Below are 13,643 nucleotides of genomic sequence, written 5' to 3' on the forward strand. Positions count from 1 at the left end.
GGGAGGCCATGCCTTCCCGGGGCCACAGAAGTAAACACGAAGTGAGTCAGCAGGGAGAGTGCAGCAGCACTGGGGCGTCAGCGGGACGTCCTGAGCAGCGCTCGGGGGCGCGGGGAGCAGCTCAGCCGGGTTGGGAGTGCGCTGCAGGGACTGGGGAGTGGGGGAGAGCACCGTGAGGGGGGCTGGAAAAAGCGAAGCCGAAACGGAGGTGAAGCACTGCATCCCGGAGGCGGCCTTGTAGGAATGCTCGTCTGGCAGCTGTCTAGGGGAAAGCCTTGGAGCGAATGGAGACCCATGGGAATGGCGGGTCGGGGGCCGCGGAGAGCGTGGTCGGTAATGAATTTGGAGGGAGGGCGCAGGCACACTTCGGGCGGGTTTTAGCAGTAAAGCGGGGGCGCGCTCTTCCGGGGTGGGGGGAGAGAATGCGGCCGGAAGCACGTTACTGCTAGGAAAGGCTTCCGGTTGCTGGAGGGAGTCTCCAAGGCAATCATGTTTTTCGCCAATCCCAGCTCGCTGCCTCGCGCGAAGCCCGCTGGGGGGTGTAGTCTTTACTGCCAAGGCCACAATGCCCCGCGGTGAATGCGGCGGGGCTTCGATCCGGAGGAGCCGAGCGCTGCCCGGTGCTGGAGCAAGCCCAGGGCTCAGGCAGCCCTCGGAGGGTTCGCTCTCCATGGGGCCCGGCCGGGGGCGCGGGCGCGGCATGTGCTTCCTGCTCCTGGCGCTGGTAGTCCTCGCGTGCCCCGAGCGCGGGACCCCGGTCAGCGGGGGCTGGTGAGCATACGGAGGGGCGGGCTGGATGGTCTCGAACGGGGCGCAGATCGGCGGGGGGCGGGGGGCTCGGGGTGCGGGCCCGGGCTGGGCCCAGTCTGCTCAGACCCCACCCGCCCGCTGCTTTTGTCTTAACTTCCTGCATCCCCGAGAAGAGGAAGCAGGCTCCTGGCCACGGCCTCTCCCTCCGCCGTCACTGTTCTCTGCCCGTTTGCCCTGCTCACGGAGGGAACACTAGAGTAGGGGGTAGGGGGAGTTCCCGAAATGCGGTTTTGATTCATCAGCCAACCCGGTGAGGAGGTATCAGGAAAGGAGGTAGGTAAGTCTGGAGTTCGGCGGCCGGTGTGGAGCCGGGGAGCCAAATTTACCTGGACTCTACAAGTTGAAATTCCCCCCAAACCTGCCCCTGTTCCACCTAGCATCAGTTCCATCTGGGTCACTTGGGTAGTAGTGCAGTAAGGAATGGAGTGGCGGACCAAGGATTCATGAGGCGGTAGCGGTCCATCGGTGACATAGCCGAGGCAAAAGCCCAACGACGCCCAACATCCTTGGTCTGCGGGCCAACGTGATCATGGAGGAGGGGCGGCTATGAGCTACATTAGTATTGCCCTCTGCTCTCTCTCCACCCATGCCACCCCACTCCAGGGAGTTGAGTGGGCACCTGGGCCTAGAAGAAGAGGAGAAGTGTACAGTGGACCGACGAGCAAACCTGACTTACGCAGAGTTCATCCACCAGTATGTAGGGGAAGGAGGGAATGCTGGGGCCCTTTCCTTGGTCATTGTGGGTGGCTTGAAGTTCAAAAGCAGCGTGAAAGTATAGTAGGCCCCTAAGCACAAACCCCACACAGCTGGTAGCGCCTGGAGCAGAGGACAACCACCCCCCCACCCCCCAGGTTATACCTGGCAGGAAGGGCGAATCAATGTGAGCAGGAACTGCCTGTGCCCTTTGTCCTTGCTTCATAGATACGCCTTCTCTAAACCTGTCATTCTACAAAGACTCACCAATAACACGGTAAGTACCACAAGCAGTATCCAACCCATACTAATACCCTAATACCCTGCTCAATCCTAACTCCACCAAAGAACAGTCTTGTGAGAGGGTGGGGGACACACCCTATTTTAAGCCCAAGGGCCCTTCCCTTCTCCCCAGCTGTTCCAGGATCTGTGCTCCAAAGAGAAACTCCTGGCAGAATTTGGGGACTTCAGGATCCGACTGAGCACAGCTAATACATATTCTTATCAGAAAGGTAAGCCCAACCATACCTAACATCACTTTTGTGCAAACCCCAAGCAGGACTGCCTGACTTCCAGCCTTTTTCTTTCCCCACAGTAGATCTCTCTTTCCAAGACTACGTTGAACAGCTGCTACAGCCTCAAGACCCAAACTCCCTAGGGAACGGTGAGTTGCATTCCTATGCTCAAATGCCAATGAAGCTAGAGACCTTTAGCTGCCCTGAGGACAGATCAGGACCGTGGACAGGGCACTAAAGACCGCAGTACTGGAATACTATTCAGTTGTTTCCTCCCACCAGACACACTCTACTTCTTTGGGGACAATAACTTCACTGAGTGGGGCCGACTATTCCAACACTACTCCCCACCTCCTTTCCGTCTCTTGGGCACAACAGAAGCCTACAGCTTTGGAATTGCAGGTCAGTATTGCCCTCATGGGCAGGGAACTGCTGGGAGTCCCAGTCTGTTGACAAATCCTCCCCTCCAATAGGTGCTGGCTCTGGAGTACCCTTCCACTGGCATGGGCCAGGCTATTCTGAGGTGATCTTTGGACGAAAGGTGAGGCAGACCCATCTCCCTAGATCTTGGAAGGGGCAATGTAAGCCAGTTCTGACCAAGTCCTCCTTCCCCATCCCCAACAGCGCTGGTTCCTGTATCCTCCAGAGAAGACACCTGATTTTCACCCCAACAAAACCACCCTGGCCTGGCTACGGGACACATACCCAGCACTCCCAATCACTGAACGGCCCCTACAGTGTACTGTCCAGGCTGGTGAGGTCAGAGGGGTTCACTTTATTTGGTTAGTGGGAAGAAGAAAAGACCTATGCTAAGTTTCATGCTATCTCCAGGTGCTGTACTTCCCTGACCGTTGGTGGCATGCCACTCTGAACCTGGACACTAGTGTCTTCATCTCCACATTTCTGGGCTAGAGGGAACAGCATCCTCTCGGCTGAGGCTGACATGCTGCCACTCTCTGACTCCAAGCGCTGTTAATTTATTGCCACAATTTCCCCACAATGAAGTAATGGTGCTGGCTCTGCTGTCTTGTGTCTCTGTGCCAGCCACTTTCTGCCCTCTTGCTTAGGGCTGGAAGACAAATCAGGATGAAGTGAAGGGGAAGAGGAAAGGTAAGCATATGTCCTATGGGCTTTAGGACCAAAAGAAAGAAATCTGTCCAGAAAGTGTCAAGTGAGAGAAGGCTGTAGGCCTTTGTCTCTTCTTTGCCAGGCCCATACCTGAAGGGCTCACACCAGCTCAAAGGTATATTGCTCACAGATTTTATTACCCTCCATAGATGCTTCTTTCAGTCCATTCCTACTCCAGCCCCTTCAGACAGTGCAGAACAGGGTAAGAGGGGCCAGGAGAGCCCTCCCCCAGGGCCAGGGTCATGGCTCAGAGCAGGTAATGGCTGTTAAATGAGAAAGGAGGGAGTGAACACAAACTATATACATGGGGAAAGAGAAATGGAAGGTAGGTGCTAGAAAACCATGCCAACCTCCACAGCAGGAACCTGGCCATTGCCAGAATAAAGTCATACCCTTTGGGAGGCAGACACTCTACAACTCCAGAAACCAGCAAGCCCCTAAAGCCCAGCCCAGGGTCCCCAACCCACAGAGAGGGGAGGCTGGCTCAGTACCCAGCGGGCAGGTTAGGGTAAGAGACAGACCAGATGGACAATAAGGCATGTGTTGGCCCTAGGGGACAGAGGGGCTCCAAGGAAAGAGGCTAGAAGCTTCAATAATCTTCTACCCAGCCATTCTCAGAAATGAAGGCATCAATCACTTCCTTCATAGCCAGGTTGGGGATGAGTTGCTCCTGGGTCAGGGGACTTCTGGTCACAGGGTCAAAGTGGCCCACTCGCTGGAGACAGAGAGAAAAAGAGCCGCACTGAGAAGCCACCGAGGCCCACAAGTAGGTAGTAGCAGGACTATTACCAATGCCCAGGACAGCCAGCCTTGCCATGCCCAACACATTACCTGCAGATGCTCCTCAATATCTTTTCGGTCATATGTGATGCCACTGGGAGTGATGCATGGCTCCCGCATCAGTTCAAAACTGATCTTCCCACAGAGATAGTCTGGGATGTCTCGCTTCTGTCACAGGGGAAAAGAGAGAAGCACTCAGGGGACTGGTTAGGCTCCAGACTCCAGGTCCCTCAGCTCTGGCTGCTGCCTCCTTGGGCAGTAATTATGGTCCCCTCCCCACCTAGGGTCAGAAGCAGAGCACATGAGAAGGCAATCAAAGTGACAAAGGGCGAGGAGTCTGTCCTCACCTTTCTCTTCTCATCCACCTGGGAGAAAAGCTCATCCATATCTGCCAAGTACTTATCCTGAAAAAGAAATCACCTCCTTCACTGGGAGTCCTGCTCGTAAACAAAGGTGCCAAGCCACCCCATGCCTCAAAGCACACTGGGTTTAATAACTAGGGAAGAGAAGGCACATGGCCTTGACATTTCCTCACGGGGCCTGAGCTGTTCCAGATCAGTCCCTGCCAAGATGCCATACAGAGTCCAGGCAGGACTTCCAGCCTATCTGTCTTTAGGCCAGCTGCTGTTGCTAATAATGCCACTTCACAGCTGTGCTATCATCCCCACCTCTTGCCACCAGACCTAGATACATAGGGCAAGGACAGACTGGCAGGGCAGCCTCACGTGTTTGGCTTCAATGCCAGCCTGCTGGGCACGGTTCCGGCTTTCGTCTCCATTGTCTTCCTCTTGGCTCCGCTGACACTCCTCCAGCTCCCTGGGGAGGCCAAGGAAGTAATCCATCAACAAGCCTTTACTGAGCACCTACTTTGTGTGTCCAGCCCTGTGCTCTGCTACGCTGCAGGAAATACAAGACAAAATGACAGGGTCCTCGAGTGGGGGAGCCAAGGTTGGCCCACACAAAATAAAACCACTCCCCAGGGGCCTAATCCCCTTTCTCCAAACCCTCGAAACATCTACTGTTTCTGCCACACCCTGGACAGTGATCAGTCCAGAACTGTTTCCCTAACTGCACCCTAAGCTTTAACCTGACAGTAGAACCAGCCAGTCTCAAGTTCAAGCTGATCAACTTGAGGCATCCACGACTAGGACTGATGTCAGGGGAAAGGGGTGGGAGGTATTCACAAATGCCTGAAGGGAGGCAGCAGATTCTGCTTTGCCCTCTATTTTTCTTAGTTGCTAACTTGTACGGTTCCCACCATATCTATATCTCATACTACCTACCCTCCACTTCTTTGGGCCTTCCCTGCTGAAATCTGCTTCACCATCTCCTCCCCAGTCATAAGTCATCTTTCCCCAAACTCTGCTTGGACCTCCCCTTACATTATAGCTGTCTATATACTGTGCTCCTTGACATCAAGAACTGTTTCTTATTTCATTTCTGAAATAACTCCAGTGCTGAAAGGCATCATGGCAAGATGGGATGGAAGGCAAGCCTTAGAGCAAGGAAGACCCAGGTTCAAGACCTTGCCTCTGATACAAATTAGGGATGTGACCATAATAAGCAAGTCACTTAACAATGTAGTGCCCCTAGGCAACTTGGGGTCTGTAAGTTATAGACAAGGTGTCCACCTGCAGTCTCTGGAGATCCTCTATATCAGGTTCAGACAATTCTCTCCATCCCCTTACCCCCACCCCCCTCAAACTCCTGTTAACTACAGGGTCATGCACATGGCAGTCCCTTCCCACACACCCATACCCAGGGATTGACACAGCCTAGGGGAAGGAGAGGATGGTCATGTCAGAAAACTTTGCTTTACCCTGATCCCTACTTGCAAGGCTTGGGGTCCTAGATATAGTTAGACTGTTCCTGAACCGCTCACCTCTCTCTCTCTGCCATGATGAGCTTGGTGAGGTAGGCGTGAAGTTCATTCTCCTGATGAATACGCCGCTCCTCAATGCTGTTCCAACGCTTCTTCTTGGCAATGCGCAGTGCACTTGGGATGTCGTCCCCAAAGTTCAGCCGCTGCTCCTTGGCAAGATTGTAGGCTGTGGGAGAGGGTGGATGCTACTGGGCACAAGACCTTGGGCTCCAGGACAGTGAGCCCAAGGAGAGGGGCCTGGGTCTCCTGTCAAGAGTCCCCATGGCTTGGTGGGGGCTTGCTCACCTCTCTGCAAGTTGGCAATGGCCTCGTCATAGTTCTCCATCTCCAGCTGGCACTGGCCCAGGAAGAAGTGGGCCTTCACCGACTGGCTGTCCAGCTCTAGGGCGTGCTTGCAATCCGAGAGGGCCTTGTCGTGCTGCTGCATCTTCAGGTAGCACAGCGCCCGGTTGGTGTAATAAACAGCCACGAGGGGATTTCGGGTCTGGGTGGGAGAAAGTGGGACAGCAGACCTTCAGAAGCTGCCCAAATGTCCAGGCTGGCCTCTAAATTCACATTTTCTGGTCAGGCTCAGGGCATAACAGCTACCTTCCAAGAAGAGAATCCCAATTCCCCTTAAAATCCGCTCTAAAAACCATAGAAAGTTGAAGTGTTGCTGAGATTCAAATCCAGGTTTTCTGATTCCCTAGTCCATTACTCTGCTGCAACTTCAGGTGCTCCCTGTTTTCAGCCAGCTTCAAGCTACATCTGACCAGGGAAGGCAAGTGAGATGTCCTCTGAGGGTACTGGAATGTCTGCTTTGAACCAACGATTGGACCTTAGTGGTGTCACCCCCAGCCACTCACAGTGGGGACCATGAGGAACGAGGTGGACTAAAGTATGTGTCAGTCTCCACCCACCAGGGAAGCCCAGAAACAAGAGCTGGGCACTGTAACTACTGATCGATTATTGCTACAAACAGGCAAGAGCCCAAGCTGTCACTGCTGGAACAAAGTCACAAGAACTAGACTGAGAAAAAGGAGTCTGACCGGTGTGACTGTGTGTGAGCCTTGTGATACTGGAGGTGGTGAGGGGAAGCCTAGTGTCTTCAGAGGCCGTGTCCTATCACTGTTCTCTGCTCCACCATCCTTCCACGGTCAGCTCAGAAACATCTTCCCTTGATATATGGAAGAGCACAACGGGATGGAACCCCTAAAGTCCCATAGCCCTGCCTTGTTCTGTCCTGCCCAGTTGTCTGCAGGACAAATACAATGGAAAGGAGACACTGTCCTAGGTGCAGGGGATGTAAAACTCAGTGCCTGCCTAGCTCATTCCCCCTCTGAGACCCTTTCTTCCATCTCAGTCTTTGATATCAAGCAAGAGGAAAACCTTTGGCTTGACTTGTTTTACAGGAAAGGAGATTTGGTTCCTAGAGCTCACCACAGGAAAAAAAAGGCTATCCCTGAGCTGTCACCTCAGGGGCTCCATCCTCCAAACCATCTACAGAGTCACCTGAGCAGGTATCCGGAGAAAACCATCCTTAGTCCTGGTTAGGTTTTTTTTAGATCTGGGTGATATCTGGCAGTCTGTTCTCAAGTGAGGTCTCTACCCTTCTCAGCTTTTCAGGGACCTAGGTTGGTGAATGGGTCCCTTCCTAAACTCAAGTTCACCTATGAGTCAACTGAGCCATAAGCCATAGGCATGAAGCCACCTCCACAGTCCTGAAAAGCACGCTCAGGAAGCCAGGCAGGTGACAAATACAAGGTGCTACATTAAGATAAATAAATAGAGATAAACAGAAAGCCTCATCAGCTAAGCAGCTAAATAGCCTGAGTCACCAAATGTTCTACCTCACACATTCTTCCTCTTGGAATTTAGAATCAGGAAGGACTTTAAGAGGTAATTTTACATTCCTTCATTTACACTCCATACACTGAGTCCCACAACAGAGAAGGGATTTTTAGATGAAGAAACTGTGTCCCAGAGAAGTGACATGACTTGCTCAAGATCATACAAATAGTAAGAAACAAAGCTGACTTATGAACTCAGGACTTTCTCCTCCTGATTCCACACTCCCTCCAACATGCCCTGATGCCCCAACTAAGCCATCCAGCTATCAGACATTTAGGAGTCATTCCTTTGCTGAAGGAGCTTCAGAGACCAGCCTTTCATTGGTCCCGAGACCACTAGGCTACTCTTCCTTTAACCCCAAACACACAGAACTCTGGGATTCTTTTTTTCTCCCTAGACTATCCTCTCTAGATTCCTCCTCCCATTTTGTCTTTTCAGATCCTCCTTTCCCCCCCTTCTTTAACACCCTCATTCCTTATTTTCTCCTTCCCTCCTCGGATACTATCCACTGTTCCGGGCACGGAAACCAGAAAGCCTCTAACTCTACAAGGGAAAGGGAAGCAGCCAGCCGGTCCCTAGAAACTGTTAAGACATAGCCCCTTTCTCCAACCCTTTATCATTATGTGACCCAACATGGCACATTCTCAAAACAAACTGGTTCAGAATCCCCAAGGAAAGGCACTTTGCTCCGATATTTATTCTTCCATAGCCCCTAGAACAAAGCTCTGCAATTCAACAAATGATTTTTTAGTTTTTCCAGTAAATAAGATACTGTTGTAAAAAGTAATTGCACCAGTACAAGTACCTATCACTTTAAAATGTTCCTAGAAGGAAAGACCAATAAAAATGGGTTCCTCTGCCTAATCCAGAACGTTACATTTGTAATTACATTTAAGGAAAGGTTCGTGTTAACTCAGAAAAAAAATTCACTCGCGCCACTCTCATCTCAGCACCTTCGGGTGGCACTCCTTGGCATTCTGGAACAAGACTTCCAAGCTCTGCATTCAGCAAAGACAGTCTATCTCAAGCCCCAGAAATGAATTACTGGCTTTGTAAGGCTCGGCCCTGACCCCTGCCCAGCTGCAGACCACAGAGAAGCGGGGCTTAGGTTCCCTCTGATGAATGACCGCACACACGACACTCCCCCGCGCCCGGCCGGCCTGAGCTCGGCTCTGCAAGGACAGAAGCGCCTTTCCCTCTGCCGCGGCTCCCCGCCCCGATCCTGGGCCGCCGCGGCTCCCAGCCCCGATCCTGGGCCCCGAGACCCTCACCTGGGACAAAGGCATCCCGGGCCATTTCTTTGTGAGAGGCTTCGGAACTCGGCGGGGACCCTGGGAGCGCAGGCCACCCCCTCCCCCCGAGCTCGCGCTCCCCTTCTGGCCCGCGCCCCTTCCCCGGCCCCCGGTCCTCCGCACTCACGATGGCTTTGCTGTAACAGGCCGCGGCCTCGGGGTACTTGCGGCCCACAAAGAGCCGGTTCCCCTGCTCCTTCAGCTCCTGGGCGCTGGGGCTCTTCTCGGGGCTGCCCGCGCCGCCGCCCCCTGAGCCCAGGCGGGCGCCGCCGCCGCCGCCGCCCCCGCCCTCCTTCTCTTCTTTCCCCTTCATGGCTCCGGCCCGGCCCCGGCCTCGGCCTCTACCCCGGCCCGGCCCCGTGATCCGGTCACGGCCCCCGGCCCCGGGGGTGCGCAATACTCAGGTATGACCCCGCCCTGGCCCGGGCGCTGCCCACAGAGAGCGCCCGCGGCTCGGCTCGGACCCCCGAGCTCCGGTCCCAAAAAGCCCCGAATTCTTCCCTGCGGAGACCCAGCGCCGTCACCCAACCGGAAGTTCCGGCCGGGAAAGCAAGGAGGCCGGGAGAGCAGGGGGGTGGGGCCGGAAGAGAAGGGATGAGCCTGTGGAGAAGGACGCCGGAAAAGCGAGGAGATGGGGCGGGGGAAAGGCCGAGCCCACGAGGGGGCGGGACCAGCGGGAGACGGCGCACCGAAAGAAAGAGGTGGGGCTAGGCCCGAAGCCAGCTGGGTCCATCAGCACGTAAGAGCAACACTGGAGGGCTTGGGCCTCGCACCTCGGCCGAGCTCGGCAGGAAAGGCGGGGACCCGAGACGAGGCGGACGCACGGCTTTTATGCTTTCGGGGTGGAGGGCGGGGCCGAGGCGGAGCGCGCTTGGGAAAGAGGCGGGGCTGGGAGCGAGAGCCCGCCTCTAAAGGAGTGGGATTGGTCGGGGGCAAATAGGAGGGTGGAGAGAAGGCTCGCCGGCGCAGAGCGTGTCTGCGCGTGCGCGGGCGGAGGCGGCGGGCTTGCGTGGGGAAGGGAGGGCCGGTTTCCCTTCTCTCCTATCTCTTCCCACCCGAGTTAGGGTCCTGGAAGGCTGGTCGCGGTTCGGAGAGGCCCCCAGTCCTCAGGAGGTGCCCGGCTTCCTGGGGCTGGGGCCATGGGCCCGAGCGGGGGCCTGTATGGCTGTGACGACCCCCGGTGCTGGGCGGCAGTGCTGGGCTGCTACAAGGAGGTGGTCAGAGCCAAAGCGGGCAAGGCCCGCAAGCTTGCGGCTTTGGACGCGTGGTGAGCCCGCCTCCTCCAGAGCCCGCACCTCGGCCCCACTTCCGCAGGGGTCTGGAGCGGGGTGGGCAGAGGGAGGGGAGCAGCGCCCCGCGGCGGGCCCTAGCAGGGGGAGACTGCCCTGTGCCCAGCACCGCGCCCGCACACAGGAGGCGCGCGATAGACGAGACTGACCCGCACGGGGTGGGGGAGCCGGGGCCACACGTGGAAGGACTCATGGGTGGGTGTTGGGGTGCTCGTGTGACGGACAGCCGCACGTAGTGGGCCTCCCAGTCGGGACCGCTCAAGGCCAGGGAGAGTGGGGGTAAGAGCTGCCTTCACAAGCCTTCCCCCCGGGTTCTTGGTGGATGGCCAGACAGGGTCCGAGGCCCGGCTGCCTCTCTTCTCTTCTCCCTGAGAACCTGGACCCTAGGAAAATCTATTTCCCTTGTTCAAAGAGGCCCTGGTATCTGAGGGGCATCGGGCTAGTCCCTAAAGGGTCCAGGACACAGGAACCCCATCCGTGTGCGGGACTGTCTGGCACCTTGCCCTAAGGCAGCTTAGTTCCCCCCCCCCCCTTCCAGATCCCAGGGTAGACTTTGGGGAGTGCTGTCCCCATGGAACAGTGACCTGCCCTGACCCTTCCCTGTCACCACTACATACATGTAGTATGTGGATGCCCGTTTCAGGTATCAGGAGGAGCTGCCAGTTTCCATAAGGGAGAGAAAGGAGAAATACCTAACTCGAGATGAATTGGTGAAGCTGATGGAATGGAAGCTGGCGGTAAGCTCCCCATCTGAATAAGGTGGTGTCTGTAGGGATGGACATAGATCCAGGCCCAACAGGGAAGGCACAAAAGAAATTCTCAGGCCCATTCGGAGGGGTGACCTCACATAGCCCTTCCTTCAGACTCTAAACCTGTCCCTGTCCTCATCTCCCAAAACTGCTCCTTCCCTCTCCCCAAATTAAGTGATCTTGTATTTATTTTATGTCTATCTCTTCTGTTCTCTCTCTCTCCATCTCCTTACGTGTATGTATACATGAGTATGTGTGTGTATATACACACATACACACGTATGTTTTCTCCCTCAAGGAAATGTAAGCTCCTTGAAGGCGGTAACTTTCCGTTGTCTTTGTACCCACAGTGCCTCAAAAATAGCAGGCACTTAATAAATGCCCATTGATTGATTGATATCCAGTGAGTGATGGATAGGTAGGTGACTGTATCCTTAACTCTCCTTCCTAGGTTCTAGAATGTGCGAAATGGAATACCAGTGTTAGAGGGATCTTGGAGATTATGGTCCAACCCCTTCACTTCACAGAGGCAGAAACAAGCCCAGCAAAGGGGAAGTGACTTATCCAAACTCACATACTGAGTTAGTGCCAGATTTATAACTAGGTTTCAAGTCTTCTAATTCCCACCCTAATGAAGTCAAACCCCAGCCAAAAGTTCTGTTTAGTTTTTGGACTTAAAGTTTATAAAACCTTCTCTGTTCACATCCCCATCTTTGTAAGACATAGGATTTCTTCTTCAAGTTGGGGTAAAGGCTGCAATTGACAGGAATTGTATTGATAGGAATAGTATTTCCATTGAAAGAAGACTCAGGGTTCTAAGGAGAAGAGATTGGAGTGTGTTAATTGGCCTAGAACCTGCAGTCAGAAGATCTGGTCATAAATCTCAGTTCTGCCACTTATTAGCTGTGTGACAACCTCCCAGGACATCCGGATTGTGAGGCTGAACAGAGGGTCACTAAGAATTCAATTGTATATTCTCACCCTGTTCTTACCCTCCTGCCCTGTCCTTCCCCATACATGCTTAGAGGGGCAAGTTCAGACCACGACTGCAGCATTTGGTGGCCACTAACCCGGAAGAGATGGTGAAGCGGTGCACCACAGCAGCCTTCTCTCTATTGCCCAATGTGGAAGCTGCCATCACAGAGCTGAGCCAGCTGAAGGCCGTGGGACCAGCTACTGCCTCTGGTGAGGGAAGAGGAGGAGGAGAGGAGCCAAGGGTGGATCCCAGCAGACCGGTGACACTTGGTAACCTCTGGACCAAGACTGAGCCCAGGCTCTGCTGGTCCCTCAGGGGATGTTCTGAGGTGGAGAGGGAAACCTGGGTGTGTTATCTCCAACATCCTAAGGTCTGACTCTTCAACTCAGTGGGTGGAAAAGTATGTGTGACCTGAAATGACTGATGCTGATAGAGTGCAAGACACTCATTCCTTCCTTGGCTCTTCTGGAGGTTTGGGAGTATCCCCTCCCTCACCTGCTGCCTTGAAACACTAGTACTAGGCCATTTTCATCAGTCCAGTTCAACATTTTTCTAACCAATGGCCAAATCTGACCTCGTGCTAAGAGAGGACAAATCAGCCCCAGCAGAAGTGGTAACTTAGGGGTTCAGGGGAACTTGCTTAAGACGAGGTGACATTCAGGCCTTAGGTTCCATGGAATGTATGGATGGTCCTGGAGGATCCCCTGCCTTCCCATAACCCAGCTATACTTCTTTCAGCAATTTTGGCTGCAGGTGCCCCAGAGACAATAGCATTCATGGCAGATGAGGCAGTGGCTGCAGTCCCTGACCTTCCTGTGCTCCAGTATACTCTCAAACATTATATTTTGTATCTGGACAAGATCTGGGCCTGTGCTAAGAGACTGAACCAAGGTAAGGGTTAACTGCTGGAGGGATGTGTGTATCACAGTAGTCTCAGTCTCTGACAGACTGCCTAGATATCTCTGATGCCAGAAGGGTTTGTGGAATGATTAGGTGTAAATGTAGTGGGTAAAGGAGCTTCAGGCCTCTGGGCGGGGTAGGCCTCTAGCAGGAAGGCTCAGTTGCTTTGGGTAGGTCCAGAGTTGCATGTTCATTTTCCTTCCTCCTTGGGCTTTTCTCATAGTTGATCCTTTATCAGAATGGACTCCTCACCAGATAGAAATGTGCCTCTGGACCTGGACTGTGGCCCAAAAACTGTGTCCCACAGTCCTGCCCTCCTTTTCTTGGATGGCCCCCAAAGCCAGGGAAGATGCTGAAGATGTCAGACCTTCCAAGAAACGAAAAGCTAGTATTCACTGATCTGTATACACTATCTGTATACACTCCACCCAAGAGAAATGCATCAAGTCACAGTAACCTGCAGCCAGGCTCCTATCTACTGATATCCATGGAGGCCTCAGGGCCGAGGGTAGCCACTGTCATCCATTAAAATTGCCTTCCATCCCAACCTCATCTGGACCTCACTTCCTTAGATACCCTCCCAGGCTAGCACTGAGCTGGGAGTTAGGAAGATGGAGTGGATAGCTCCAATCCCATCACTAAGTTACCCTTGGGGAAGTCACTTAAACTGTCTTTGCAGTTCTAGTCACTTCTCCCTTTGCGTTCAATTCCTCCAAGGCTCAGGTATGTCCAGTCCTGTCTTCTCTTGTCCTATATGTGGTGTAGGGGGATGCCCCACCCCCCTTAGAGAGTTTAATAG

General features: G+C 54.0%; 3 protein-coding genes across 7 annotated transcripts; 2 read left to right on the forward strand and 1 right to left on the reverse strand.

Moving 5' to 3' along the window:
• The first annotated feature begins 269 nt into the window (after positions 1 to 269).
• On the forward strand, positions 270 to 3,036 carry JMJD8 (jumonji domain containing 8). Of its 3 annotated transcripts, none has more exons than XM_072601442.1 (10): positions 270 to 333; positions 510 to 771; positions 1,414 to 1,503; positions 1,732 to 1,780; positions 1,919 to 2,015; positions 2,099 to 2,167; positions 2,301 to 2,420; positions 2,492 to 2,559; positions 2,643 to 2,777; positions 2,850 to 3,036. In XM_072601442.1, the coding sequence occupies exons 1-10, from the start codon at positions 285 to 287 to the stop codon at positions 2,928 to 2,930; spliced, it is 1,020 nt and encodes a 339-aa protein (XP_072457543.1). In that variant the 5' UTR covers positions 270 to 284; the 3' UTR covers positions 2,931 to 3,036. The 3 variants fall into 3 exon arrangements, with proteins under 3 accessions (XP_072457543.1, XP_072457561.1, XP_072457552.1); XM_072601460.1 differs by having other exon boundaries at positions 2,643 to 2,772; XM_072601451.1 differs by having other exon boundaries at positions 2,102 to 2,167.
• Positions 2,774 to 9,736, reverse strand: STUB1 (STIP1 homology and U-box containing protein 1). Of its 2 annotated transcripts, none has more exons than XM_072601482.1 (7): positions 9,620 to 9,736; positions 6,094 to 6,292; positions 5,809 to 5,974; positions 4,652 to 4,742; positions 4,274 to 4,330; positions 3,978 to 4,094; positions 2,774 to 3,861 (listed from the first exon to the last, which is right to left on the reverse strand). In XM_072601482.1, exons 2-7 carry the CDS (start codon positions 6,233 to 6,235, stop codon positions 3,736 to 3,738), a joined length of 699 nt encoding a protein of 232 aa, XP_072457583.1. In that variant the 5' UTR covers positions 6,236 to 6,292; positions 9,620 to 9,736; the 3' UTR covers positions 2,774 to 3,735. The 2 variants fall into 2 exon arrangements, with proteins under 2 accessions (XP_072457583.1, XP_072457574.1); XM_072601473.1 differs by having other exon boundaries at positions 9,058 to 9,736.
• Positions 9,737 to 9,868: 132 nt separating this feature from the next.
• Positions 9,869 to 13,391, forward strand: LOC140499710 (uncharacterized). Of its 2 annotated transcripts, none has more exons than XM_072601499.1 (5): positions 9,869 to 10,197; positions 10,863 to 10,956; positions 11,994 to 12,153; positions 12,683 to 12,835; positions 13,068 to 13,391. In XM_072601499.1, the coding sequence occupies exons 1-5, from the start codon at positions 10,070 to 10,072 to the stop codon at positions 13,241 to 13,243; spliced, it is 711 nt and encodes a 236-aa protein (XP_072457600.1). In that variant the 5' UTR covers positions 9,869 to 10,069; the 3' UTR covers positions 13,244 to 13,391. The 2 variants fall into 2 exon arrangements, with proteins under 2 accessions (XP_072457600.1, XP_072457594.1); XM_072601493.1 differs by having other exon boundaries at positions 9,893 to 10,197; positions 11,994 to 12,213.
• The last annotated feature ends 252 nt before the right edge of the window (positions 13,392 to 13,643 follow it).

The sequence above is a fragment of the Notamacropus eugenii genome, chromosome 1 (assembly GCF_028372415.1).
Source record: "Notamacropus eugenii isolate mMacEug1 chromosome 1, mMacEug1.pri_v2, whole genome shotgun sequence".
In the NCBI taxonomy this organism is placed as follows: domain Eukaryota; kingdom Metazoa; phylum Chordata; class Mammalia; order Diprotodontia; family Macropodidae; genus Notamacropus; species Notamacropus eugenii.